Source organism: Platichthys flesus, chromosome 9, assembly GCF_949316205.1.
Source record: "Platichthys flesus chromosome 9, fPlaFle2.1, whole genome shotgun sequence".
NCBI classification, from domain to species: domain Eukaryota; kingdom Metazoa; phylum Chordata; class Actinopteri; order Pleuronectiformes; family Pleuronectidae; genus Platichthys; species Platichthys flesus.
In genome coordinates, this window is record NC_084953.1 from 12,603,927 (window position 1) to 12,631,615 (window position 27,689).

The 27,689-nt window shown below is 44.0% G+C and overlaps 1 protein-coding gene across 1 annotated transcript in view; it reads right to left on the bottom strand.

Moving 5' to 3' along the window:
- fbn2b (fibrillin 2b) overlaps positions 1 to 27,689 on the bottom strand; it is a 66,158-nt gene that overhangs the window by 17,244 nt on the left and 21,225 nt on the right. The window contains exons 7-27 of the mRNA XM_062395904.1: positions 21,237 to 21,434; positions 17,535 to 17,660; positions 13,506 to 13,631; positions 9,228 to 9,380; positions 8,135 to 8,413; positions 7,878 to 8,021; positions 7,560 to 7,679; positions 6,955 to 7,080; positions 6,742 to 6,864; positions 5,657 to 5,932; positions 5,482 to 5,535; positions 5,270 to 5,395; positions 4,224 to 4,349; positions 3,795 to 3,914; positions 2,688 to 2,825; positions 2,279 to 2,329; positions 1,992 to 2,117; positions 1,630 to 1,857; positions 723 to 848; positions 506 to 634; positions 208 to 333 (exon numbers count right to left, since the gene is read on the bottom strand). Of these exons, the coding sequence (XP_062251888.1) occupies positions 208 to 333; positions 506 to 634; positions 723 to 848; positions 1,630 to 1,857; positions 1,992 to 2,117; positions 2,279 to 2,329; positions 2,688 to 2,825; positions 3,795 to 3,914; positions 4,224 to 4,349; positions 5,270 to 5,395; positions 5,482 to 5,535; positions 5,657 to 5,932; positions 6,742 to 6,864; positions 6,955 to 7,080; positions 7,560 to 7,679; positions 7,878 to 8,021; positions 8,135 to 8,413; positions 9,228 to 9,380; positions 13,506 to 13,631; positions 17,535 to 17,660; positions 21,237 to 21,434 (3,021 nt within the window). The remainder of the gene's footprint in view (positions 1 to 207; positions 334 to 505; positions 635 to 722; positions 849 to 1,629; positions 1,858 to 1,991; positions 2,118 to 2,278; positions 2,330 to 2,687; positions 2,826 to 3,794; positions 3,915 to 4,223; positions 4,350 to 5,269; positions 5,396 to 5,481; positions 5,536 to 5,656; positions 5,933 to 6,741; positions 6,865 to 6,954; positions 7,081 to 7,559; positions 7,680 to 7,877; positions 8,022 to 8,134; positions 8,414 to 9,227; positions 9,381 to 13,505; positions 13,632 to 17,534; positions 17,661 to 21,236; positions 21,435 to 27,689) is intronic.

Consider the following 27,689-nt stretch of genomic DNA (forward strand, 5'->3'; position numbering starts at 1 on the left):
CTGAGCCGTTACTTGAGCCAAAGAGAAGAAATAAACAAGAAAATCTAAATTTAGTGTATGAGACCACTTTAAGGATGTGATTGATGCTACGAGTAGTTGTTAAAATACATTTCATTGTGATGAGAATGATATACAACATCCAGTCAGCCTATGTGTGAATTCATATATCTATATGTGTATGTGTATGCTACTTGATATATGACCAACCTTCACAGGCAGAGCCGTCTGCGGTGAGCGCGTGTCCGGGGGGACATTCACACTCGTAGCTCCCCTCGGTGTTCAGGCAGGTTCCTCCACGGCAGAGCAGGGGGTTGGTTTCACACTCGTCGATGTCTGCCATCCAAGAGAGGGAGGACAAGGAAGAGAGGAGCAAGAGGAGCAAGAGGAGCAAGAGGAGGAAAATATGAACTTAAAACTATTTGAACTATGACTTCACATTGACGACACAAATTTAAATTTGAGTTTAATATTTGAAATTGTGTACTTAATTGGGAGTCCAGCTTACCCATGCAGTTCTTCATCATCATGAAGCCGCTCTCGTAGCCCTCAAAGCACTCGCACTCGAAGCTGCCTGGCGTGTTGACGCAGGCGCCGTGACCACACAGGTCGGGGGAGATGCGGCACTCGTCGATGTCTGAAAACACAAAAGAAACGAAAGCTCTCTAATTATTCACTTTATGACAAATGACTATTAGATCCATTTCTCTCTCTCTCTCTCATACCTGTGCAGTTCCTCTCTTCAGCCGTCAGAGCGAAGCCGTTGTTGCAGCGACACTTGAAACTGCCGATGGTGTTTCGGCAGTTTCCGTAAGTGCACAGGCCGTTGAACACCTTACACTCGTTCACATCTGAGAGAAAGACAATGGGAATTAATACTCACATAATAATAATAATAATAATAACCTGAATTTATATAGCACCTTTCACGAAACCCAAAGGACGCTTCACATGTGTCAGTAGGGACAAAAAGAAAGAGGAGAGAAAAGAAAGTAATTCTCTCACATGCACAGATACTGAAATATTAGAATAAGTGAATAAAATGTTTTTGTTTAGCACTTTTCATAGACAAGAATCACAGAGTGCTTTAGTGCTTAAAGGCCAAATAAGTAAAACATTTAAAAACAGAAAACAAACTAAATAGAAAACTATATAGTCCAGTAAAGTATTTAGAGAGAAAGGTTAAACAGGTTATTAACTGTTTTTAATGGCTCCAAAGAATCAGCAAACCTTTAACTTTGGTGCTATTGTCTCAAAAGCCTTAGAGAGTATATATCTATAAACATCCTTCTGATAGCACTGTCTAAATCCACCAAGATTAACTAGAATTAGAAAAAGTTCATGATTTAAATGCAGTTTCAATGTGATTATATGGATTGGGTTCATCCACACATAACATGATGTGGTCGTAATAATGCTGACATGAGTGTTCGGCTGCTGAGGGACTTTATTCCTTTTAGACGTTTTTTCAACCCTTTGCACACAGTCACTGAATAATGCATCGTTCCGACCTGAACTTTTTTCGCTGATGCAGCTTCCAACCCTCTGTGCATCTGGACCACACTGCTTCTGGCTCTATAAGGTTAAACTACACTGGTGTGACCGTGTTCATTAAGCTGAGAGTTCTGGTACCTTTGTAGAAAGGCCTGCCGGTCAGAATGTCTCCCCTGTTGGCGAAGCCGGGCCCTCTGGGACAGATGGCTTTGTACTCAGGCATGTCTGGTTTGGGACATTCCTCGCAGTCAATGCCCCAGGCCGCTCCCACCGAGCAGCAGCACATGTCCAAACGATATCTCCCCGGCAGCGGCTCGCCACACTCGTCCTCGTGCCACTTCAAGAAGCACTGCTCGCTGCGCGTATCTGGAAAGTTCAAACACAAAGTCACCCTGGATTCCTGGCCCACGTTTTGGGCTTTCTACTGAAGTACATTTCATAGCCAGAGGAAAAAACACCATCATCCGGTGATGTGATGAATATTTTCTTTGTTTACTCACCCACACAGGTTCGCCCCGTGCTGTCCAAGCTGAGACCCTCGGCGCACTCGCAGCGGAACGAGCCCTGGGTGTTCATACAGCGGCCGTTGGTGCAAACTCCAGGGAAAACCTCACACTCATTAATGTCTACAGGGAGAGGGACAATTAGAAGAAGCATCACTACAAGGTGAAACACACATTCACTGGCTCTTATTCTGCAGGGACAACATTACGGATCATTAGAAGGACAAAGGGATTAAATGATGCTGGAGAGAAGCAGAGTTTATTAAATTATCCGAAATTCTTACCTTCACATACAACGCCCTTCATACGAGCAAATCCTCGAGAACAAGCAGTGTCTGGGGAACAAGAGGAAAGGGACGTTAACATTTTTGTATCAGAAATGCATGTAGAGTATGTGTTGCAACTAAATAACAACAATATTGGCCTTTAGTTAATATTTCTGGTCTTGTTCTCAGGATGGTTGCACTTTAAAACTGACAATAAAGAATGTGAACACAATGTTCAATTTGCATCTTCATTCCAGATCTCATGGATCATTGTTTTATTGTGCTTAAAGTCAGTAATTGCTAAATAGGTCATGATTTAAAAGCAGCAATGATTAGATACCTTCCACTTCTATTATACAGATTGTCTCCTGAAAACATTTAATCTAAAGGACGCATATTTTATGAATGTATTTGTATCCGAACTGACCGATCTCGCAGGGTTCACAGGGGCTGCCCCAGGCGGCTCCCAGGGTGGAGCAGCACTCGGACTTCAGCGTGGCTCCGTTGATGTTGACTTCACAGCGGTTGTCCTGTATGGTCAGCCAGCAGGTGCTCTTCATGCTGTCTGTGGAGCCAAAGAAACAGCAGAGAAGACTTTAATTTCAAGTGCTGCAGAGTTTCCTTTCCCTGTCGCCCCCTATGACAGATGGTGTGAGTCTCTTTTATGCATTGAGTGCAATTTTGTTGGAATTTTTTGTTGTCAATTTTTGGAATCATTTTCCTTCTGCATGTGCCCAGTGGAGTACAAGGCACAAAAAAAAGAGAAATCCTCATGGTAGTGCTTTGTAGCACCACTAGAAGTTCAAGTCTGCCGGCTGGGCAGAGTCAACCCCACGCGTCATTACATCGAATCCTATGCTGCAGGATTCCTAATGAGCTGAAATAGTGTAACGTTATAAAAGTGGCACCTTTCCTCCAAAACCAGTAGGGCCACCCACACACAAAACCACAATTCACTTTCCTTTTCCTCCGCAGCTGAGTGATGGACTCTAAAACCATAAAACAGATCCAGCTCACGCAATAATACGAGTGGGATTATTTCTTAATGACTCACTTTCTCTTTCAATTACAAAAACATCTGCGGTCGTTATTAGCGTGCGGGTTTTCTCAGAATAATTCCCCCCCCCCCCACAAAAAATAACAAGCCTCCCAACAAGTGGAATATTTAACCTCAGCCGGGTCTTACATACCACACGTCATCCTGAATCTGCGGTGGACCTCGATGAAGTAAAACAATCTCCATGGGACCCAAGGCCATGCATGCAAGTATTTATCTAATAAATCACGCGTCTGTGCCATTTTGCCCAACATCTGAGGTCGATAATATCTCTGGACGGATCCTGGAAACGTGACCCAACTCGCTGCTTGTTTACAATTAGTGGAGCGTAAGCCGCGATTAAAGTGATTAGGCAAAGAGGCTCTTGCAACAATTATTTCCCCGCGACACTCTGTGTGCAATCATCGTCTCACACAAGCCGATTCTCGGACCATGTGGTGCCGCTGTGATTTGTCCCAAGCACTTGGGACGTCTTACCCACGCAGATGGTGTTGGTGGAGTCCAGCTTGCTGCCATGGGTGCACTCGCAGTTGAAGGATCCGGCCACGTTGCGACACGCTCCGTTGATGCACGGGCTGGACTCGCATTCGTTGATATCTGAAAACACACGTGACAACAGACACCTGAGGTCAGGGCTCACAGGCGAATTCAAACGGATCACTATTTAGCGATCAGAAAAACAATGTGCAACCCGGTGTCTACTTTCCACAAGCCACATGTTTGCTTGCAACTAAATGCAACACATCTGGTATTAATGTCACCTTGTAATGACCTTGACAGTTGGTAAGAAAAAAACAAGGGAGGCACAACATGTGGATGGGAAACAGAGCAAACATGTGTGAGTTTGTTTTTCAGGGAATAAATGTGTGTGTGTGTGTGTGTGTGTGTTTGTGCGTGCATGCTCACCTTCGCACGTCTCTGAGTCCGGTTTGAAGACGAATCCTTTCGGACAGGAGCAGGTGTAGGAGCCGGGAGTGTTTCTGCAGAGGCCGTTGTCACAGAGCAGACGGTTCACCAGACACTCGTTGATGTCTGAGGAAAGAAAAGACGATCAGAGTCATGTTCCTTCGTGAAGTTTCTAATTAGAGGGAGAAATCTGAAAATAACATATGATATTGTTGATAAAGTTATAAGGATAATCTAATATGATATAATATAATATAATATACAGAATATAATATAAAAAATATAATATAATATATAGATTTAAATGTAGAAATTCACTTTACAACATATATTATTGGTAACTGCACAAGGGCTACAGTGTTATCTTTTTTTTTACCAGGTTGCCATTAAAGGGCAATTCCAGTATTTTTCTATAAGGGGGGTCTCAGTTTGAATACAGTGAGGGTATGGTCACATGCGTAAGTGCCTAGTTGCTGAGAATATTGCTGGTCAAAGTTCACGACAGTTGAACTCCACGTGAAGCCACCACGTAATTTGCTTTCGCCACAGGAAACCTTTTATGCTCCTCCTCGCTCGCACAGATTGGAAGAGAAGGTTCACCGCTGCTACACTTGTGATTGTGTGGCCATGCCCAGAGTGTCAAGCAGTTCTATTAAGGAATTGTTTTCTGATGTGGATAATGTGAAAGAAGCATTTTGCTTTGCTGGCGGTCCCTTCTTCTTTGAGCTGAAGCACACAGGCGAGGAGCTCCTTCAAATTAAAGAGTGAACAAGGGGTGAGGGACGGGAACAAGCTGCAGCTGGAGGGATCGAGACTTCTCGTTAAGATTTTTTTCCGGACCCCAACGAAGACCCAGAATAACACATTGCATGGACCGCCGCAGTTGACCCATAAGATTGCATTGTAGCCATAACCAACGGTGGAGATGTTCTACTGGTCTGATTGTGTACTATTTGTTTGTTTACACAGCCACATTAATAAACACAGGGCCCAGGTTGAGAAATATTGGAATTTCCCCTTTGACACCATAAACACAATCTACTCACCGACGCAGTTCTTGCCGCTGGTGTCGGACTCGTAGCCGATGTTGCAGATGCAGCGGTAGCTTCCCCTCAGGTTCTCACAAATGCCGTTCTGACATATGTCCGGGTCAAGAGCGCACTCGTTGATGTCTGGGAGAAGAGAGGTGTTATCCAGCAGGTGCAGACAAATACTGACCTGAGCCTCTTAACAACACTGTGGGGAAGTTCACACTCACCTCTGCCATCAGCTGTGATCCCGATGCCACTGCTGCACACAGCCTGGAACTCAGCTGAGAGATGAGAAGAAAACAGGGTTAATTAGCTGGATAAACCTGTTTCTGTTTATTTTACTTTAATAAAATGAATTAATGTAAGTATAAGTCTACAATAAGTCTAAATAAACAAAGTTACCTGAGTTTCTGGAGGGGCAGGGATGGCACGGCTCTCCAAAGCCATGTTCGGGGTTGGCGCAGCAGCACTCAGACTTGGTCACCGCACCGGGGAACGGACGCGAGCACGTGCCCATCTTTATGGCGCCGTAGCAGGTCGTCCTCATGTGTGTGTCCACGCACACTCGGCCGTCCACGTCTATAGCCAGGCCTGGTGGGCACTCGCAGCGGAAGGAGCCCTCAGAGTTGATGCAGCGGCCGTTCATACAAATGCCGGATGTCTGACACTCATCGATGTCTGATGAGGAGAGGGCAGATTGTTAATAAACCGTTTGACTTCATGAGCTGAGGAACATGAGTTTACATATATTAATATATACAGTATATTAGTAGGTTAGAGTAGAATTCCTTCATATGCAAATAAGATGAGGAGGTTCTTCGTATTCCAGGTGTTTAACGTTTAGTAGATACAAGAGAGTGACTGTAAAACAGCCATATTGGATTTTGTAAATCTTTGTCTTCATTGGTTTGTGTTTTCCTATCGGCTACATTACAAAATAAAAGGGGAAAAAGGCTCAGACTTTTTCAGAACCAAAGTCATAAATAAAATGTCTCCCTTAAAAAAAGACCATCTGTGAATTGGCTCCTGGGTATATTTAATACTCCTTTTGAAAGATAATAAACATACAACACTCGGGGATCAAAAGATTTGAATAACAGACTATGTAATGAGAAAATCAGGTCATGGGGAGTTAGCATTATCTAGACTGGCGTGTGTGTTATATTTGGGGTTTGCACCTGCGCTGTGTTATGGTGTGACCGCGATGGAATGACAGCTACTCTTGAAGCTTCCAGACAACATCTCTCAACAGGCACTCATAAATGTATCCACTTTTATCCATCTAATCTATCTGTATTTGTTTTTTTCTGGACTCCACCTAATAGCACCTAGGCCTGTTTCTAAAACTCTTCGACTTCTGAAACAAAACTTAGCTCCTATGGGTTCATACCGCGGTCTGCGGGGATTTCAAAGAACACCAAATCTGTCAACACTCTTTTGAAGCAGCCTGTCCGAGTCCCGTGTAGTACTTCATAAATCACACTCACCGGTGCAGTAGCGTCCGTTGGGTGCGAGCGCAAAGCCGGGCTTGCAGATGCACTTGAAGCTGCCGTCCTCGTTGATGCACATGCCGTTGAGACACATGTTGGTGGTGGCACATTCATCGTGATCTGGAGGGTCAAGACCACAGGGATTACTTCAAGTTTGTTATCGTTATTATCATATGAGGGTAAACCTGTGTTTTGGATCTGGTTTATTACCAATGCAATTCTTTCCATCTGCAGTCAGCTCAAATCCGGCGTTGCAGATACACTGGAAACTTCCCTCGGTGTTGACACAGCGGCCGTTGCGACACATCACTCCGTTCATTATGCACTCATCGATATCTAAAGAGAAAAGAGGAATGTTTGATTAACCGTCCTTTAAACATAAATCATAGAATATCGTGCACTACAGCCTGACCGATGTGGATTTTCTGGGGGGCGATGCACTCATATTAGGGAGTAATATATTCAAAAGTAATGCATTTAATTCAAATAACTTTATTATGAATAACTATATAAAAATAGAGAACACAAATAGAACAAATACTGTATTTACAACCCAAAGTTTAAATGTAAAATATTGACTCAAATGGACATCTATTTAGCACAGATCATGCTTAAAAGTACACATTTTCATATCAGTGCATATCAATAAACTTATAGACTGATATGTCTGTAAAATTCTCATATCAGCCAGCCAATAAATAGATCATTCTCTACTGTGCAGTTAAATGTATTTATAACACCTCAGTTATATGTGTGTGCTAGATTAGTATAAAATAATCTTAATAATGGTTAAACAGGTTGATAGTGTGACCCACCGATACAGGCTTGTTTGGTTGGTGTTCCTTGGTAGCCGTCGTGGCACTTGCAGTGGTACGATCCAGGTGTGTTGACACAGTCTCCATTGATACAAGGATTACTCACACACTCGTCCACATCTGGAGAGAGAAAAATAATACACATAAAAAACAAACAAAAAAAGGCAGATTTCTCCTCCACTAGTATTAAGTTCCCTACATCAGCAGAAGATGGCAGTGCAGTGCACAGTATAAGCTGTCACTCCTTTATGTCTGAGAGGTTAGTGACACCTGAACAATTACATGTACTCTTATACAGTGTGTGTGAGTGTGTTTTACCGATACACTCCCCGCGGCCGTCCTGTCTGTAGCCCATGTTGCATTCACAGCGGTAGCTCGTGGGTGTGGGATTGCAGCGTCCATTAAGACAGAGGTTGGTAAAATGTTTGCACACATCAATGGAGTCGTTCACAGAGACAGAGCCTGAGAAAACAAACACAGGAGGATTTACCAAAACATGGCCTACATGGGACAACACTACATATTATGTTAATTGAATCAAGTTTTCAACTCTACATCGATACTCATAGACTCACCTATGTGTTGATTGCCCAGACGTCCTCCTCCATTGCCCCCAAAGCCTCCCCCGTTGCCTCCGAAGCTTCCTCCATTTCCTCCGAAGCTCCCACCGTTCCCTCCGAAACCTCCTCCACCGTTACCACCTATGCCTCCGTTACCATTACCGTTAGGTACACTGGGGAACTTGTTGCCATAGTTGAAACCATGGCCATTGTTGGGGAAGTGTCCATTGGGGTAACCAATAGGGGGACCATGTCCCACGGGCACGCCCACAATACACAGACGCCTGTACTCGTCTACAAGAGAAACAGAGTTAACAGGGTTAGTGCACTGGTCTATGGACTATGGTTTACGTTTGCTAAATAACTCCAGAAAGGCTGCTGCACTTTACAGTTAATGTTGATGTACTCTGTACACTATCCATGTACTTGTGCAAGGATAGTGTCTATGTTTAGTATGTGTGTTTGCATGTTTTGCTCTTCGTTTGTCACTAAATCAAACACACAGGTCTCTTACTGTGGTGCCAGTAAGAGAAAAAGAACATTCTGTTACAGATCAGTTATGGATCACATTGTCTCACGCAGGGGGGAAGACTTTTCTGAATTCCAGCCTGACTGAAAAAGATGATGGGTCATTATCATCACACAAATCTTTTCCATCTTTCTCTCTTTATTTTGTCTTCATGACATCATGCACATCAGTTTGAGCAAATGCTTTGGCCCCTCTTGTCACACACACACACACACACACACACACACACACACACACACACACACACACACACACACACACACACAAACTCAAAGCAGCCTCTCTCCAACAAAGTCAGTCTTGTCTTGTTAACTTTACAGTGTTGAATTAATTTTGCTTGTGGAACATTTACACAGTCAGGGCTTTATTTATTGCCTCTGTTCGTGCCATATTATAGACAATCCATTGTTGGGGAGTGCCAGTGTTTGTCCCCACAGGAGGAGAGTGATGGATCGCTCGCTCACATCACTTTGCTTTCAACCCCACAGATGTTGGTATAAGCCTGTGCGATGTTGTCAACAACTGAAACATGGGATTTATATGTATCTGAATCAGAGTGTGTGGTTTCCATGCTCTCACCAGAACCTCTGACGGGGCACATCTCAGGGATCAGTCCCAACGCCCAGCAGCGTCCTGTGTCGCAGCAGCACTGCATCTTGGTGAACTGACCATTTACCTCGGCAGCGCAGCGGCCGTTAGCCAGAGCAGAGAAACAGGTCCCCACGCGCTGGTCTGAAAGAGGAGGAGACACATGGACATAATGAGAAGACTGGACAAGCAGCAAACTGTATTTTAATAGGTTTTATGTGTGTTATGTTTGAGTATGTGTGAGTTCCTTGTTTCCCCTGGCTGCATGACAAAGATCAATTTAGAAACGACTACATTAGCGTCCAATTTAAGGGTGAAACAGTGTAACACAATCACTAAATGTGTGCGCAAGTATGAGCAAAAATATTATTAGAAAATAAACATTCAGACATTATAGTTTATATAGAGTCACTAGATCCCTGTGTTAGAGCTGGAAAGTGTTTCTATGGAGAGGGACGGCTGTAATAACCTGATTAGTCTGATGGGCTCATGAGCTGACCTTGAATATTGACAAAATACAACTTTATGACAAAATTAGTATAACATAATATAACAATTTAATATAACAATAATTTAACACTATTATTACAACTCCAATCACAGCTTCTCAAAATGATGTTTCGTTCATCTTTAAATGTAGCACTTCAGGTAACACCATCAGTATATTTCCAGGTCCAACACTTTATTACACGGGAGAAAAGGTGACAGGTAATAAAAGCCCCTCTCAGATCAGCATGGCTGTTTTTCTGCCCTCTCCGTGGTGCCCAGGGAGGAAGCTTCTTTATGGGCCGGCAGTGGGAGAGGTTGACTGGGGTCTTGACTAACTGCAGGCATCTGAAAGGGCCTCTAAAAAGGGGTCTTATTTGTTAAGGTTTGCCAGGTCAGGGTCAGTAGAGTGGGCCTGGGGTTCAAAGAGCGTGTGTAAGGGGTAAATGGAACGGGAGATGAGGAAATGGGGGGGGTTCTGGGTATTTCGGAACCATACCAAGAAAGAGGAAGAAAAAGACGACTGAGAGAGGGAAAGAGATAGAGAACACACGTGTGTTATTTCAGAGAAGTGGACAACATATGTGAAAATGCTCCTACAGGAAAAAAAAAAGAGGCAAAGCAGAGTGAAGCGAGGTGCAAGGCGGGGGGGGGGGTGTGGAGGGAGGGGCACAAGTCGATTAAGTCACTAATGAGCCGGCAGTCTGGAATTAATTAGCTCCATGTGGAGCAATTCTTGCCAATTAGACAGAACATGAGGCCGCTGTGTCTGGGAGCACAAGGTACAGTACACACAAACACACACACACACACACACACACACACACACACACACACACACACACACACGTCTACCTGTACACACACACATAAACACCCGCTTATACAAATACATACTCGGATAAATACACACGAATACAAAGAGACTCAACCCAAAAACATCCCACAGGAATGAGCGAGCTGGAGTCACGGTGGTGGTGGTGGTGGTGCAGGAGAACGGGGCTGAGGGGGTGGGTGGAGCTTTGCTGATGAGGACGATGATGACTTAAATTGGATCCAGACCTCGGGTTTACTCGCTAGTGCTCCTCCGTTGCCCAAGAAGCATATGCTTTCATTTGGCGAGGTGTTTTCACAGACTGACTGACTGGACGGCTCCTCTGTATTATTTTCCGAGCCTCCACCGTGTGACAGGACATTAGGCTCTGATTACTGTCAGCCCCCCCCCCCCCCCCCCCCCCCCCCCCCACACACACACACAAACACACTCACACACAACAACAACCAGCTCCCACTGGATCGCTACAACACTGTACAGCACATCCCACAAAACACAGGGCGCAACACCTAGAGGCGCAGAGTCCAGCTCCTGAACCAGAAAAATACATCCCACATCTTAAACCTGTGGGCAGGCCAAGAAGAAGAAGAACTCAGCCTATATGAACAAACACTTCACTCTCTTTCACTCACTTCATGTTCTGACCACAAACACACAAAGACTTTGGGAAATTTCATCACAGTGAATCAGGAAACAAGCAGAGTTCCTCATGTCTCATGTTCCAGATCCAGTTATGTGCTTAGATGTGACTTTGAATCCCCGGTCGGGACTAATCGAAAAGGTTTTCCTGGACCGGGTCCAATCTAGTCTGGTTTTGTTTGGATTTTTCTTATCTCTGCCGCTGTCTCTGTCCAATCTCGTCCATTTTGGAAGCGGGACGGAGGCAGAGGGAAGGATATATGGGGGTTGTGTCTGGCACCTGTTTTATTTGCTCTCTCTCTTTTTCCCTCTTTCCCTTCAGCAGGCTGAAGAGGAGCAAACCAGAGGGAGCGAGGTGCAGGATCCAGATGTCAGAGACTTGGAGGAGGAAAAAAGAGGCCAAGAGGAAACAGGGAGATAGATAAGGAGGATGAGAGAGTGAGAATGCTTCGTTTTTAGAGATAAAAAGTTTGGAAAAAAAGAAAAGAAAACAAAAGCCAGGGTAGACGGAACAAGGGAAATCATCCAAACTCAGCTAGAGAACTCCAGAGAAAACAGGGAGACTCTCCTAATGTAAATCACTGAGCAGGTCGCTGGAGGAATGAGCTCTGGTGTGATCAATGCTTTACTACAGAAGGAAAACAGAGAGAGAAACAAAGAAAGAGTGATATATGACTTCGGGGGGGGAGAAGAAAGGGGATGGCCGTTGAGTGAGAAAGAAGAAAACTATGGACACGCATAAAGTCCGACAGATGGAGAACCCCTGGGTTTTGGTGAACCACACAGCTTCAATGTGGGGTTCACGTTCTACAACACACACACACACACACAAACACACACACACAAACACACAAACACTAAAACACTAACACCAGGCTGCCAGCGTTTGTATGACACCATTTATTTCTGATAATCCTTTTACTCCAATGCTCCCCTGCTTTGGTGTGAGATAAAAAAACATACAAATAATTTGAATTGTTTTCCTCTTCCGTCACCACCACTTCCTTCTTTTTGATCTTTTCATTCTTTCTTTCACTGCTCTCACACCCTTTGCTTCTCCTCATCCAGTACCAGCATGTGGACTTACATGGCCAAAGTATATGGGAACAGGCTTTGAGCACGTTCATATATATTTTTCACGTTTTGAGTTTCTGATGAAAGAAACTCTTATTGCTTCAGCATACAATAATGCAGTGCTTCCAATTTTGTGGCTCGTGGAATGCCGTTTTCTTTTTAGCTATCTATAAACACATATATTCCCCTCATTTAGAAGAACTAGAACCGTACTTCAAATTCACTTTTTCCACATCTGCCAGTCCACTTGGTTTCCACTGTGGTCCTCTTAATGTAAATGTCATCTTCTCTCCCTGTCTGCTATAGGGGACACATGGTTCAAGATTTGAGACTGAGCAGACTGAACACATGCTCCAGGTGATAAATCCACCTACTGGAAGGGAATGTGGGGTCAGGTAAGCACGCACGGAACGCCGGGCCGGAGCGAATCCTCATTTGAGTATGAATGGAACCGTGGGCATGTACATGCGACCAGGACGCCATTTTTGCCATCTTTTGTGTTGTGTCTTCCCCTCCGATCACCATATGCGTTCTACCTACAATGTTAAAATGCTTGAGGCTATAGCTCGACATCAGCCTTATGTATGAGTGTGCACATGTGAGTCTGGGATTGGGTAACTGGGAATTTTCTCATCCTCAACCCATTTCCTCTTGCCCTTTCTCCGAAACGAAAAAAAGAGCAGCTTGTTATTTTCTGCAGAGGACCAGGGAGGGGGCTGTGTTAAATAGAGAAAGAAACCTAAATATAATGTGCAGTAAAACATGAGAAAACCAGACTGGGCCTCTGATGCTGAGGGGATGAAACAGAAAGACCCTGATCCGTCCGACTCTTGGGCCAAATCTTGAAATAATATATAAACACCTGGTTGTGTTTGACTGCCACGAGGGCTCAGCATCTCAGGAATACATTAACACCTGGTAGTGTTTCATGGGACATGTCAGCTAGGTATGTGTGTCAGCGCATGTGTGTGTGTGAATGAGTCACAGCAACGCTAGCATTAGAGTAAATTAATGCTGTCAAGGCCAAACAGTGCGTGCAAGTGTGTTTGTCTGCACATGGTGACCACGGGTCTGTGGGCCAGCTTGACTCATCAGAACTCCAGTCACAGGAAGCTGTGATGGCGGGAGGGAGGGAGGGACGTTGCTGACCAGATGTGAGGCGTTGAGCTAGCCAGGGGGGTGAGGGAAATTCACCAATGAGAGAGTGGAATGCTGGTAATGTGTGCGAGACTCACCCACACATCTGGAACCGTCTGTGCTGGAGATGTAGCCTCGTGGACAGGTGCAGACGTAGCTACCGGCGGTGTTGGTGCACTCTCCGCCATCGCACACACCGGGGATGGTGGCGCATTCATCAATATCTGAAACACACGGTCAGGTCAGATGCAACGTTTATCACATCTGTCGAGTTCTTACACCTGAAGCCACTCAAACGTGTTCCAATGTTCAGATCTTCTTTGTTTGGAAAAAAGCAGTAGCGTCCTGGGGTAAAAGTATTTTTCACTGGAGCAACGGTTTCTCCTTTCGGGGAGATTAATCAAACTAAATGGACTAACATTCCAATAATGGAATTACTGGAATTGGGTTCAGCGAGTGGATTCAGCTTGTGAGATGAGACGTGTAAACAACAGAAAGCCTCTTAACGTGTAAACTAATGAGGGAAGCATGTCAACAATTATTTATCTAAATGCCGTAAAAACTTTGGTGTATGAACAAACAGGGCAACAAATATGAATCTGCATTAGAAACTTAACATTGCATTTGCCTCAACTAACTTTAGGTTTCTTGTGTAAAGTTGTCCTCAATAGGGTCTAGTTGAAGTTCAGACCAGAGTGTGTCCCTGTTAAAGTCAGGCCAGGTTTAGAACAGGGTCCACCAGCAGATTTGCAGGGGTTTTACAGAAACAGGATGGCAGCGGGACAAATGTTTACAGCAATACAACTTTTGTTGTGTGGAATTCTAAGTATAGCCAAGTCAAAATTATAAGTTTTAGAAAGATAAATTATCTGAACAAAGGATAATTACCTGGCACAGCTTTTAGTTGGAGCTGCGTTTGAGTTGGCCTCATGATCAAAAAAATTGAACTTTCCCAACTCTTTCTTTTTTGTAGTGAACATTTCAAACGAAACCCAAACTAATAACTGGCATTAGGAAAATTAGAGAAAAGGTTATAAGGTGACAATAATCAGTGTTATTGAAATAAAAGAAAAAAGAGAGCAAAGAATTCTTAAATCTACTGAATGAAAGCTGAGATTAAATAAATGTGCAACTTGTGTTTGTAATATCAAAATCCCCAATCATAGAATCTATGGGAACAACACACTGTGAATAAAGCTGACCTGATTTAAACGAGCCACGGTCGGACTCTATGTGAGAGTACCTGGGCACTTGGCAGGGCCCACATGGTGTGGTGCACTTTATGACGGTATTAAGTTCTATTATTCAGGGAGCGGGCGCCTCGTTGCTCCATGACGGGGGGAAACCCAAAGTGAAGTTCCAGAAGGTATTGGGGTTTTATGATGTGACACTTATTTATACGTATACGTAATTACTGCACCACTGTGGGGCATAATAACAGAATAAGTGCAGACGTGGGTGTGTGTGTGTGTGTGTGTGTGTGTGTGCATGTGTGCCCTTTGCATTTCGCAGCTGGAAAAACGAAGGGCGTGTTAGTGTGAGTCCTTTTAGCAGTAACTTAAACCCTTGTGAGTTGTTCTGTGTATACGTGCCTGCATCTGACTGTTGATGTGTGTGTGTGTGTGTGTGTGTGTGTGTGTGTGTATATGTGTGTGTGTGTGTGTGTGTGTGTTGGAAGCTGAGTGGCTGTGCTTCCCCTGCTGACTTGTGTCTGACAGCAGTGGCAGAAGGCCTAGGTAAAGCTGTTAAAGCCCCGCCAAATAAACCTTGAGTCAGCACCGACAACGGCACGCCAGACGTTACGCTGTGCACACACACACACACCGCTGCCGGACTGAGCGTGTGTGTGCGAAGGGAAATGTGTGTCACCTGGATAAATGTCTGTGATGGAGCCATCAAATCTGCAATGTGTCCAAACATCTGCAACACTCTCCAGTATGTATATATATATATATATATATAAATAAAAAACGTTGCAATTTTTCCGTTTAATCTAAACTCTGATGTGTGGAACTTTCTGTGCGTGAGAATCTGTGAGTGTCGGAGCGACAGGGAGGTCTGTAATGAGAAAGTCTCCCGGTTGCTGTAAGTGATTCTTTGTTCGGCACAAACAGCTGTTTTTCAGCCAGAGGACTGTATTTATGGAAGGAAAATGGAAGGAGAAGCACAGAAAGGCAGAAAGAGGCGGAGGAGACTGTTGAACGCAGTCTGAGCTAAAAGCCGCCCATTAAACCAGGTGCCTTGTTTTTGCCCCGAGAACATTCAGACGCCCATGACATCCTAACTGCACTTTATCTTAACTGCTCCAAACCCTCACTCATTTCACTGTGAAAGCGCCCAGTGAGGCCGCATTAGCTGAAAGGGCATTTCAATAAAAGCCTTCCCCCGGAGGAGCTGCGCTGATTGTTTAACAGATTTCACTCAACGTGTGTTTTCTTGCAGGTCCATGACTTCACACACACGTCACAGCCGTTGTTTTGTTTTATGAGCTTCACAAACACTGAACTCTTTCTCTTCTCGCTCCGCGTGGGTCAAATGGGAAAATAGCTCCATAAACCATAAGAATAATCAAATCAGTACTGGAACTGAAATGAGGGTTCGTTTTTCAACCAAAACAACTGGAAAGGATTTCCTGTTTGCTGAATAAATAAACTCATCAATGCAAAAGATTCACGTAATTTATTGGATAAATATGATGTCATGTTCCGAAACTCTGACTTTGGAAGCTGGATATAAAAAAGATTCAAATCCGGGCAAACCTTATTTTGTATTTGAGTTTTCCATTTTCAAACTCGTCACTGTTCTCCCAGAGCATCCGTTTGTTTTCCAGTTTTAAACATTGTAAATTTCGACCTGAGCAAATTCTTCTTCTTTTTACAGATTAACTAAATTCAAACTATGTGATGGAAGATGTTTTTTTTTTTTTTAAATGGAAACAATAATTAGTTACAGCACTAGATCTGTTATGACCCAGATTACATTTGCTGAATAAAATAAATGTAACACTGTATATAGACTGATGGAAAGCAGGAATAATGTAACTTGAAAAAAATTGGCGATCAGTGAGAGGGTAGCGAGTTTACAGGACTTTGGAATCCTGAGAAAGTCCTAATCCTCTCCATCCCATGCTAATCCTAACCTGTGTTTCTTTGTCTCAGTGTCCTTGAGTGGCGCGAATATAAACCAGCTGGAATGTGGCTGCAACCTCCACACCCAAAGTTTCTATTAGCTTTGCCCAGCATCTCTGGAAGCGCTCACTCTCTCCTTACAGTAATACCTTAACTGAAGTGGCGTTCGCCCAAAACCACAACTGAGACGGGGACTGGTGAATTAGTTAAGTCAGCCTGTCTGTTTCCTCCTGCATTCACAGAGACATAAATCACTTTTGGGTGAGTTTTACGGTGATTGCTTCTCGTCAATCTTGAAGGTGGGGATTGCCAGTTTTCCAGCGAGTAATAGTTGTATTTTTTTTTCCTGTAGCTGGTACAGCTCTTTCGCCATATTACAGATTAATAAAAGGGAAACTCGGATGGAGATTAATGCGCTGATACGCAACGATCACTGGCGCAACAGTTTCGAGAGCTTTCTGTAATCCTCCCTGAAGACTGAGAACACATCGGCTTCAGTCCAAGAGACACAAACCCTGCCTGGCGAACCCTCACACTGTTTAGCCTGGGCATTGTTTGAATTCCATCCAATCAACACATTGTAACGTGAATCCACTTCACTGTGCGTGTGTGTGTGTGTGGGTGGGTGTGCGGGTGTGAGAGTGTGAGTGTGTGCACATGTTCAGACTTCTTCCACTATGAACATGTCGTCAGCCCTCAGAGATTTGTCAACTGATCAAAGGAAACCCACAGTTGTCACCAAGTGCACGCTACATGACGGTCGCTATCAAACCAACAAAATCTTATTTGAAGGGCAACGAGTTCACAACCTCAAGCTCAGTGCAGGCAAATGGAGTTCATGTAGTTTTCAAAGTCATTTTTGTTTTTATTTTCTATGCGTTCTACTTCAGCTATTTATTTTTAAATGCTCCTCTATGCTCTTTACTGTATTTGTCTTTTCTATAAATGTTATATCTTGAGGCCCTTTCGGTCGACTCCTGTTGTTTTGATCCGACTCACCTTCACACTTGTGGCTGGTTTCACTCTGGCGGTGACCGGCAGGACATTTACATTCATATGATCCCACGGTGTTGATGCAGGTGCCTCCGGCGCACAGACCCGGCACAGCCTGACACTCATCCACATCTGAGAGAAATGGAAATGAAGAGAAATGGATGAGAAACGACAAAATCAGGTAAGAACAAAATGATACTACGATTTAATTATGGTTCAAAGAACATTTGTGAGCGTGTTTCTGGCTCTTATCCTCTTGCTAAAACACTGATCTTCATTCCCAGACATGTTTTTGTGCAAAGTTTGACAAGAACAAACTTGGAACCCACTGTGATGTCTAAGAACACTTCCAGAAAGACCCACTTTGATTCTTGTTTGAACAGGAAATGACTTTTTAAATGTACGCTTTTTTCCCAGCATTCAAAGAGTGAGTCACTTTTTCCAGAATCAGGGGATATGACAGAGAGGCGGGCTCCTAGAAAAAACTGTCTCTCTGATCCTGTCAAACTCACTGCAGATTTATATTCCCTGCTGCATCAGCCACTGAGCAGGATCCACACATTGTGAATCTGAGAGCTATGCTCTAAGAACACAAGAACTCCTTTACACACCTGCATGCGCACATACACACACACATGCACACACATGCACTGTATAAACAACCTGTTCATAATCATCTTTCAATCTTTAATCGTTGTACTAAGGAAAGGGCTGAGGAACTCTTTATGCCAAAGGGAGAGAGAGAGAGAGAATGCGAGAATGAGAGAGTGAGAGAGAAAACAACTGGCCAACATCCTGAGTGGAGCCTGGAGTGAAATCCTTACATTTGGATTCATGGTCATGTGCGCTTTGTACTACTGCCAGTAAGATGCTGCTCTAGGCTCTCTGGCGACTAGGTGCCTTTGGTGTGTGCGTGTGTGTGTGTGTGTGTGTGTGTGTGTGTGTGTGTGTTTGTGTTTGTTAGTGTGTGATTGAGAGAGAGAGACAGAGAGAGAGAGAGATATGGGAAAAGCAGAAAAGACAGGGATTCATAGAGAGAAGAAAACACAGGAAAACAGTGAGAGAGTCAGAGAGGAGGAATGTGAGTAACAGAGGGATGAGTGATGTCTGGTCTCACACTGGGATACCTCTCACAAATGAGCAGCCGGGCAGTAGCTACATCCAAGAGAAAAGGAGGTAGTGGAGTTGAATACAACCAGCGGCAGATCCTACATGTATTTCCGTTTTGTACTATGGAAAATGTGCTAACACGTGTTTGGACCAGATGTTTGTATATCAGTAATCATTGGCACACACAGTTTATTTTCCAGATCCGATTGTAATTTATTAACTTGCCTTCAGAATACACAACTCTTTATGTTTCCTTCAAACAAAAAATAAAGAATAGAGTGAGTGGTGGAACTTCAAATAGCAGACAAAGCTCATTGTAATGTTTTAAACCACTGCTTGAATGATTAATTGTATTTCACAATTTATTACTTACATGCTTTGTCTCTTCATTATGTCATTGTTATTGTTTAAGTAATCTTTTTATGGTTTTATAACTACTCCTCAATCTTATTCGCCTTCGTCGCGAGATGTTTTTACCCAGTTTCAACCACGAAAGCACATTGTAATTGGATTATATACGTTACACCCAGGTTTTAGAATGCCTGTTTAGTTTCAATTCATTCGGTTTTATACTTGAAACGTTGGACAAATGGGACGTGACACTTGGATCCTGCACTTTGTACCTACTCACTGTAAACATGAAAAGCTTACTGTCCTTACACTCATGAAAATAGGTTTGGAAATAAAGTTTACACTGAAATTTATGATTATGTGTTTGTAAATAACACTTGAGGATGCTATAATCCCAGAGTTCACAGAATAAATACACAAAGTTATCTTCCTCAGGTCTGATGCTGTCTAAGGGACGCCAGCTGCTACAATATAAATACTTCATACCATCACACTGTGCCTCGGATGCTGCTGGGTGTGTCCAACTCAGAGGAGCTGGGATGGAGGCAACATGGAGCCTGGCTGGACGGGCCACATGTGTCACACTGTATATTGATGTAGACTTATGCTTAGTCTGGTCAGAGCCAGAGGTTATTAGAAAGGTATGTGGAGAGAGACACCAGCAGCAGGAATGTTAATGAAAAAAGGTGAATCTCAGTTCATATTTGACTTGCTCCCTCAGCCTGAGCTGCTTATGTTATGTCTAGTGAATCTGTTCAGTAAAGAATGATGAGTGGTGTGGGTGGATTGTGTGTCTAATATACTGCAGATGCTTCTTAGGGGTGCTCCTGCTATTTAGAATAACACTTTCAGAGAGGTGGAGGACTTAGCTTAGTTTAATTCACCAGAGATAGAGATATCCTCATTTGAGTGAGGCCATAAACATAGTGGATAGTACTCTTCCCATACTGTAACTCAATTAGATAACGCAATGTTTAATTCGGCCATCTGCTCTTTGTAAACAATTTTAAAACCTCCACGTCCCCAGATCTTAAGGCAGCTTTATGTTTGAAGTTTGCAGTCTTCAAGCCAAAGAGAATGATCAGAGAAATAAGTGAATTTGCGCTTGCTGATGTTACTGCAGAGCTGCAGAGAGCATGACGCACATGATTTTACAGTCCTGCTTGTCTAGTGTAAAGGTGTCAGAGTGCACTTAAAACAACCATGAAATCCTGGGAAAGAACGGAAATCAAATCTGTTCGAATCAGTCCTGATTCCGTTTATTAGTCGCATATGGTTGGGTACTGACATCCGACACCTACCGGATCACATCACAGATTTAAGAAAGTCTGGCTGTATTTCAACTAAAATCACAATTTCAATAGGGCCTCTCACAATTCGGTGCTCGGGCCCTAATTATTCCGACGCTGGCACAGAAGCAAATCTTTGAATTAAGCACATGGCGACGTACGTGCTACATGTAGATGAATGCTCTGTTTGACATGACCCCTTGTCGAGCCCCTTGGCCGGTAGTATAGGCGTCACTGGCCCAGGAGGGGGGGGGGACAATTCACAACGAGTTTGTAGTATTTTGAAACTGAAACTGTTAGTGCTTAAATGATTGTTGTAAGGTTAGGTTTTATTTGCTTTTAATATCTTAACAGTTAATATGTTAAAATTTCAAATCTGCCTTAGAAACAAACAAAAACATTCTAATCACGGACGATTGTTTTTGAGCAAAAAGTATCGGTTCTGGCACCGTTTAGTCACCTATACTGTTTTAAAAGTATTGATTGTGCATCGGTATTTGAAAGAATCAAGACGATATCCAACCATATCTCACTAACAGAATCGATCGTGTTGGCTACATGTCTGCTTTACACAGTACGAGGCTAAACTCCTCTCTACAGATCTAACAGACACAGTAACTGACACTGACACATGAATCTATTTACTGTTTTGTCAGCAGAGAGAGACACATGTGCACAGCTTCATCTGCAGAGGACATTAACAGGAAATTACAAGTTAGTATCCGGCCTCCTGCTAGAAGTAAACACCCTGCATGGTGTTAACACTAGTTCAAGGATGTTATGGGTAGGATCTGCCGCTCAGATGATGATGGATAAATGAATGGTTACAGTGCTGTGTGTGTGTGTGTGTGTGTGTGTGTGTGTGTGTGTGTGTGTGTGTGTGTGTGTGAGTATCGGTGACCCCTTTCATCACTATTCAGGTGTGTGCATAGGAAAGAGAGAGAGAGAGAGTTTTGACCTTGACATGCTCCGGTGCGGATGTTGGGGATGAAGCCTCGTCTGCAGGGGTGTGGCTGGGCGGGACACTGCTCGCAGGGGTGTCCCCAGGCTCGGCCAATGGTGGCACAGCAGAGGGTTTTGGTGCAGACGATTCCACTGAGCTGGCCCTGACACATCTGGTTGTTCACCTGGGTGAAACATGGCCCGGTCCGGTAGTCTGTGGTAGGAGAGAGGCACGTATCCTTTGTTAGCTGATGACTGTTTTACCATGCCAGGCATCAAATGATGAAACGGTGATTCATTTCCTAGAACACATCTGGCGCACACACTAAATGAAACCAGAGAAAGTGCATAAATGAGAAATTGCCTCTTTGGGCACAAGCCATATTTTCTGTGATATTTAACTAAATGACCGAGCGATAAAAAAAAAAAAGATTGGCTCCACATTACAGGATGATTTTAGAGAGATGACTCACTGGACCTTTAAACACATTCTCACAGTTTAATTGCTTCAAGCGTTTAGTCTTTAGCGCTGCAATATGCTTCCAAAGAGGAGCATTTACAAGTAGCAGGTTTTTACCAGGACCTAAGAGGAACAATATGAGAGTTGGTAGCAGCGTGTAGGAGCACGAGAGGGCAGACATTATCCTATTAAACTGCTCAGATTAAACTGAGCAGCACATCCACGCTGGTGCATTCAGCAGGAATTTCGCAATAGGATTGGAATGACTGCTATGTATTAAATCTCTGTGATAATAAGTCAGCCCGTTGGACTTACACACTGAAGTACATTCCACGGCTTTAACTAGGAGTTGATGGTGACTGAACAGTGGAGGTGTCTGTTTCCATCGATATGACAGTATAAGCACCTCATGACAATCATTCACTCTAGACATGAGTGTGACGTTTTAGCGCATCTGTTGTTCTTCTTCGGGGTCACACAGTTTTGCGTAACTTTGCAAAAACACACAACAACCAAACTCCTGAACACAATATATCTTGCTTCTTATTCCAGTCTGTCCGTCTGCATTAGGAAACCTATATCTTGAGAATAGACCATCTTTTCGCCTCAACAATGTACGTGTGTACCATTAAGGGCCAAAGGAATTTAGTCGATTTGGACATGCAAATGTTCAATACTGATCAAATTTGAACAGGTGACCAGTGCTTTAAAGCAGCAGTGGCTGGGACTTGTTGACGTGGCGTAATGACCTTCATGACAACGATCACGACAAAAGCAAGAACAACTGATACTTTAGTTAGGGAGTCGAGCGTCACTGATCTTTGAAGAAACAGGTGAACAGCTCTTTGTGCAGCAGCTTCAGGGTTCTCCGGACTGAGGCGGCTCAATGACTGTAGGTCACTTTAACAGTTTTCGGAAAGAATGCCTCAACCACAGGCAAAGCAAACTGCCCATCCCAAAATGCACATTCAGACTGAGCACTGCACAAGTCCTACCTATAAACATTTCCTGTACCTTCAGGGAAAGGATGAGTGAACATAAAGGTTAGTAAATACTTTCACTCATTCGAACGGATGTTGCAAGCAAACAACTTTATGTTAGAGCAAAACGAGAACAGAATGTTCCTGGCCTCAGCGATCACCTGGCCTCCTCGCTGCCCCCCCCCCCCCCCCCCTCCCAGTGAAACTGTGGCATAATCTCGTTAAATGCACTTCACAAATCAGACACAATGACCTCATGCTGTAATCATTTCTGCAGTACGATGTTCGTCCGTTCAATCACATGGAGCCTAATGATGGCTTCCCTTGTGGGACAAACCCTTATTAAGTTCTCTGCAGTGGCGCCAAACTTAATGAAACCTTCATTAAAAAAGAAAAAGAAAAGGGGATTGATGTGTCAGCGGAGATGAAAGATGAAGTGCACGGTTGACTGGCCAAGGCAGTGACAGTGAGCTGAGGAGAAGGTAGAGCAACCTGTTCAGCTCTGAAGGACAGAGTGCGATGGAAAGATAGGAAACAGCGGTGGTGTCTGGTGGGAAGCCTTCTCCAGACTTATTGCCCTTATTGGTTCCTCGTGTTACATGAAAGGGAATCATAGAGGCGGGAGACGCAGAAAGAGCCAGAGAGAGAGGAAGACGGAGAGGAAGAGTAAAGTAGGTCAACCTGAGCATACAGAGTGCAGGTCGGAGCTCACGGCGGCTCCACCCGTTCATCCATCTTTCTTTATTTCTCTCCGCTCACATTGGGTCTTCCTGTCTGTCTGTCTTCTATTCTCTCCTTGCATGTCCCCTCACTCCCACTTGGTTAACCCAATAACATTGAAAAGCCATACAACTGCCAAGTTCAGCAATGTATGCAAGTGTGCTTACATAGAGAAAATGTACACGTGTTTTCTCAGACGCTGCCCTACTGACTCTGCTGCTCACACATATGACACATATGTGTAAGAATGCAAATACTTGTCTGTGCAGATACACACATCTGAAGACAAACACGCATTCTGTCCGAGCTGCAGCAATGAGCCAAACCAAAGACTGGAGCTGGTTCCTTTGAAGGCACAAAATAACAAACAGTGAAGAAAAGCTGCTTGTCTCACTGTGTCCCAATCATCGTGAGTGCTCCATGTGTTCTGCCTTTTGTTGTTTGTGTGGTGCATGAATCTGGTTGTGGAAAAAAAACATTTTCATACGCTTCAGTCAACACTAACACAACACAAAGCAGAAAGGTATGCACATCTGTACATGTAAATTCAATGGACACGTGCAATCACGGGCGCGGGCACATTGGTACAGGACCAAATCCAGCATCCTGATTCGGTCCGCCTGACAACATTGGGAAGCAATTTTGTCTAATTATCGTTCAAATAGCTCAGCAGATCAAGAACATTCCCTGTGTCTTACTCCGAACTCCACCGTGAGCGATCTCTGCGCTCCGTCTCACCCTGACATCTCTGGTTTCATTCATCCACACGATGAATAACATCCAGCTAGCCTCCCAGAACGGAGTCCCCCTCCTCTGATAACGAGAACATTTTGTGTCTGACTTAATGGACTGGTCTCCGTTTTACAAGATTTTTTAATGCTTTTATTTTGTAAACATCACCGCTTCTAATAAAACTTCCCGGGGAACTGCAGCCCACAGTTTGCAGGGAGCTGCCGATGCACATCTAACCTCTCACCCAGATCAGTCCACTCAGATTAGCCCGCCATTCATAGCAGGCAAACGTTAACAGGGTCTGACCCTTCACATGTGATCAAGTTTTTGTAGTCGAGCCAACCAATGTCTGATATCTGATACGGCCAAATAACGTGACCGCTCATCAAAGCCTATTACTGTTTGCGCTGATGGGAACTGGATCAAACGAAGGAAAAATACTGTAAAGGCTGAGGTGAGAAAATGTTTAATCCCGTCTGGAACGCAAAGCCTCCAGGAGAAGTTTTTCCCATCGGCCCTGTCCAGCTGTGGGATCAGAGGGATGGGGCAGAGCGGTGACCTGACCACTAGGAGGAGGGACAGGGGAGAGAACCCCCCCCCCCACACACACACACACACACACACACACACACATACTTAGGACTCATTAATAACTGCTGAAGTATTTATAAAACTCCCAGGAGGACAAGTCTGGGTGGATAAGAAACCTGAAATATGAGTTGATTACATGGAAATGAGGCCATTATCATGTGTGCATACCTTCCTATGACAGGGGGTCATCAAGTCAAATGAATTAAGTGAAGTGAAATATATGCATACACAGGACCATGTGTGTGTGTGTGTGTATGTGTGTGTGTGATGCAGCACATGTCTGGCAGGGTCTTGTGGAATTTCTGACTGCGTTGTGGTGTTTGTGTCTGTGTGTCCTTCTGCTGTTGTCGATATAAATGAATGGTTCAAATGTGTGGGCTCTTTGTTTGTATTTGTCTCGGTGTGTGTGTATGTGCCATTGTGTGGCTGTGTGCATCCGTGTGTTTGGTGTGTTTATCTCCATCTTGGCCAACCATAGCAGTCTCTGTTAGTCTTATCAGCGCCATTATCAACAGGCTTGAAATCTCCCTTTTCCTTTAGACATAATCGTTCCTTAAGGGGTTTGCTCCTTTCTTTTTTTCCCCGCCGAAAACAATAAGTCGAATGTGAGCAAATGTGTAACAGGGGACACAAACACACACACACACACACATACACACACACACTTACAGGGGCCAGAATGAGAAGAGATAAGCCCTCTGCAATCTACCAAGACCCGAGATCTCCATCTAACCGCTGTGTGTGAAAGTAACTGCATGGAGCTCACATGACAACGTGGAAGCAACTACACGTACAGGCTGCTTTCAGTTATACACTGAAGCTCGGACATTTTCCTGAAATGTTCGGGAGTGGCTCTGTGTGAGAATGCAAATGTCCAAATCAGTTGCTCCAGACATTTCCCAGGACTTTTCATGCCAGCCTCCTTGTAAAATGTCCAGAGTGCAAGTCAGGCCATGTGAGAAGAATGCTTTCTTCTAATGTGAAAGGCAAATATCCATATCCATTTTTGTGAACATTTTCCAGAGTTCATGTCTAAAAAATGTCTTATACTTAAAAAATGATCAGGCATTTAGAGCATGCTAATTTTCAATATCTAGACATTTTGTTGAATGTGACGTTACGGCATCAGTACGTGGATCTTGCAGTTCCTCTGTCATTGTTTCTATGTTTCCACCATTGTACTGTAAAAATGTATCTCGACTTCTATGGCTATTTTAATCTGTTTTGGGAAACTTCCTCACACAATAGTGTCCAGCAACGGAACAATAACGCAGACTCCACTGAACGCGGTCGCCGCCAAGCAAAAACACAGCCGGGCAAGCAGGCTCCCGGCTCCATCAACAAGTACCACTCATGGGACCTGTTATTTATTCTGTGAAGGGAACGTTTTTTTGCAGTACTGCAATGAGAGTCAATCAGCCAGATCAAACACTGCCTTCATCAACATCCTGCGAGCCAAGTCCAACGCTGATCTGAACCAACCAGAGACTCTGAATGTGACCCGAGCTAATTTCCTCGGCTTTTCATTTATGAGATGTATCATCAAAATTCTGGGCTCCCATTATAACAGACACAAGTACCAGCTGGTGAAATGTGACTTTACTGATTACACTGAATATATAACATTTAATTCAGAACATCTAGTATTTGGATGAGGCACAAAGCTGATTTCCAGACATAGATCACACACTGTGTCTGGTTTGAATAAGACTCTCTCTGATATTTGCTGCTTCGTGGTTTTGATAGAGGTCATTATATACCCTTTATGGAAAAGAGAAATACGGAGTCTCCATTGTATGGCAACACCGGGCTGCATTGGTATATGATTTATAGACCTGCTGCAGATCAAATTTAGCACGGCTCCAAAGTGGCTGACTCAAACTAAATTGTCATAGGGGATATTTTCCACAGCGTGACCCGTGCCTGCCTTCAGGTCCCACCCATCCACCAGCTCTGCTTGGTTCGGTCTTACCCGGGATCAGAGAATAGAACAGAAATAAACCAACTTCCTTCGCTTCAAGCACCTTAAAATGCCGCCTGCTGGGGGGGGGGAACTGGTCCTCTGTGATAATTGATATATTTAGCCTGGACTGGTCTGAGACCGAGGCTGATGTCAGACGCTGTGTTACTCCACTGGGACACACTGGACTGGGTTATTACTGGAGCAGAGCTGGCTTAATGGGCCAAAGCAAGCGTCATTCGTTTTCCAACAATATGGTTATTCAACCTTACTGGACAAAGGGAAAATTGGACCTGAAGATGAATCATAATGGAAGGTGGTAAAAAAATGTCACCTCTACCCAAAGATGTCAATCTCATGGCAGGACTAGAGGAAGACTCAGATCACCTCAGTCATGGGGGTTCATCGTCCCAGGAACATGAACGTCTGTACAAAAAACAGTATGATGCTCAATCTGTTTAATTTCAGCCTGGACCCATGCGACTCCCCAACAGAACCCATACAGACTAGAGAGCAGCCTATGCCGCAATTTTCTGTCCATATCTGACTAAGCACCAGAGAAAGCTAACAGAGCCTGACCCACACCCAGGTTGTGCTTAAACCTGACCAAAACCTGATGTTTCCCCCGATTACCGACACTGGCCGGATGAAGTATCAAGGAGAAAGCTCAGCCACAGAGACCCGACCTAAACCAAATATCGTTCCACAAGTTTTGTCAGAACCCGACCCTAGCATGTCGGAATCCACACTCTAATACAGACAGAGAAACATTACAACTCCATCAGTATCCATATCTGAGTCATAAGTATCCACGCATGAAAACATATCCATAAACAAAACTGTGACAAACACATAGTAGCTGTTGAATAATGACAGTGTACTCATGCTTTTAATTCAGTGAGGAAACCCCTAACCCTGACTATATTTCATCCTAACCCTAAACCCTCAGGCACGCACAGACATAAGCTATTCACACATAGCTGCATGTGCACACACACACACACACACACACCCGAGACATGCAAA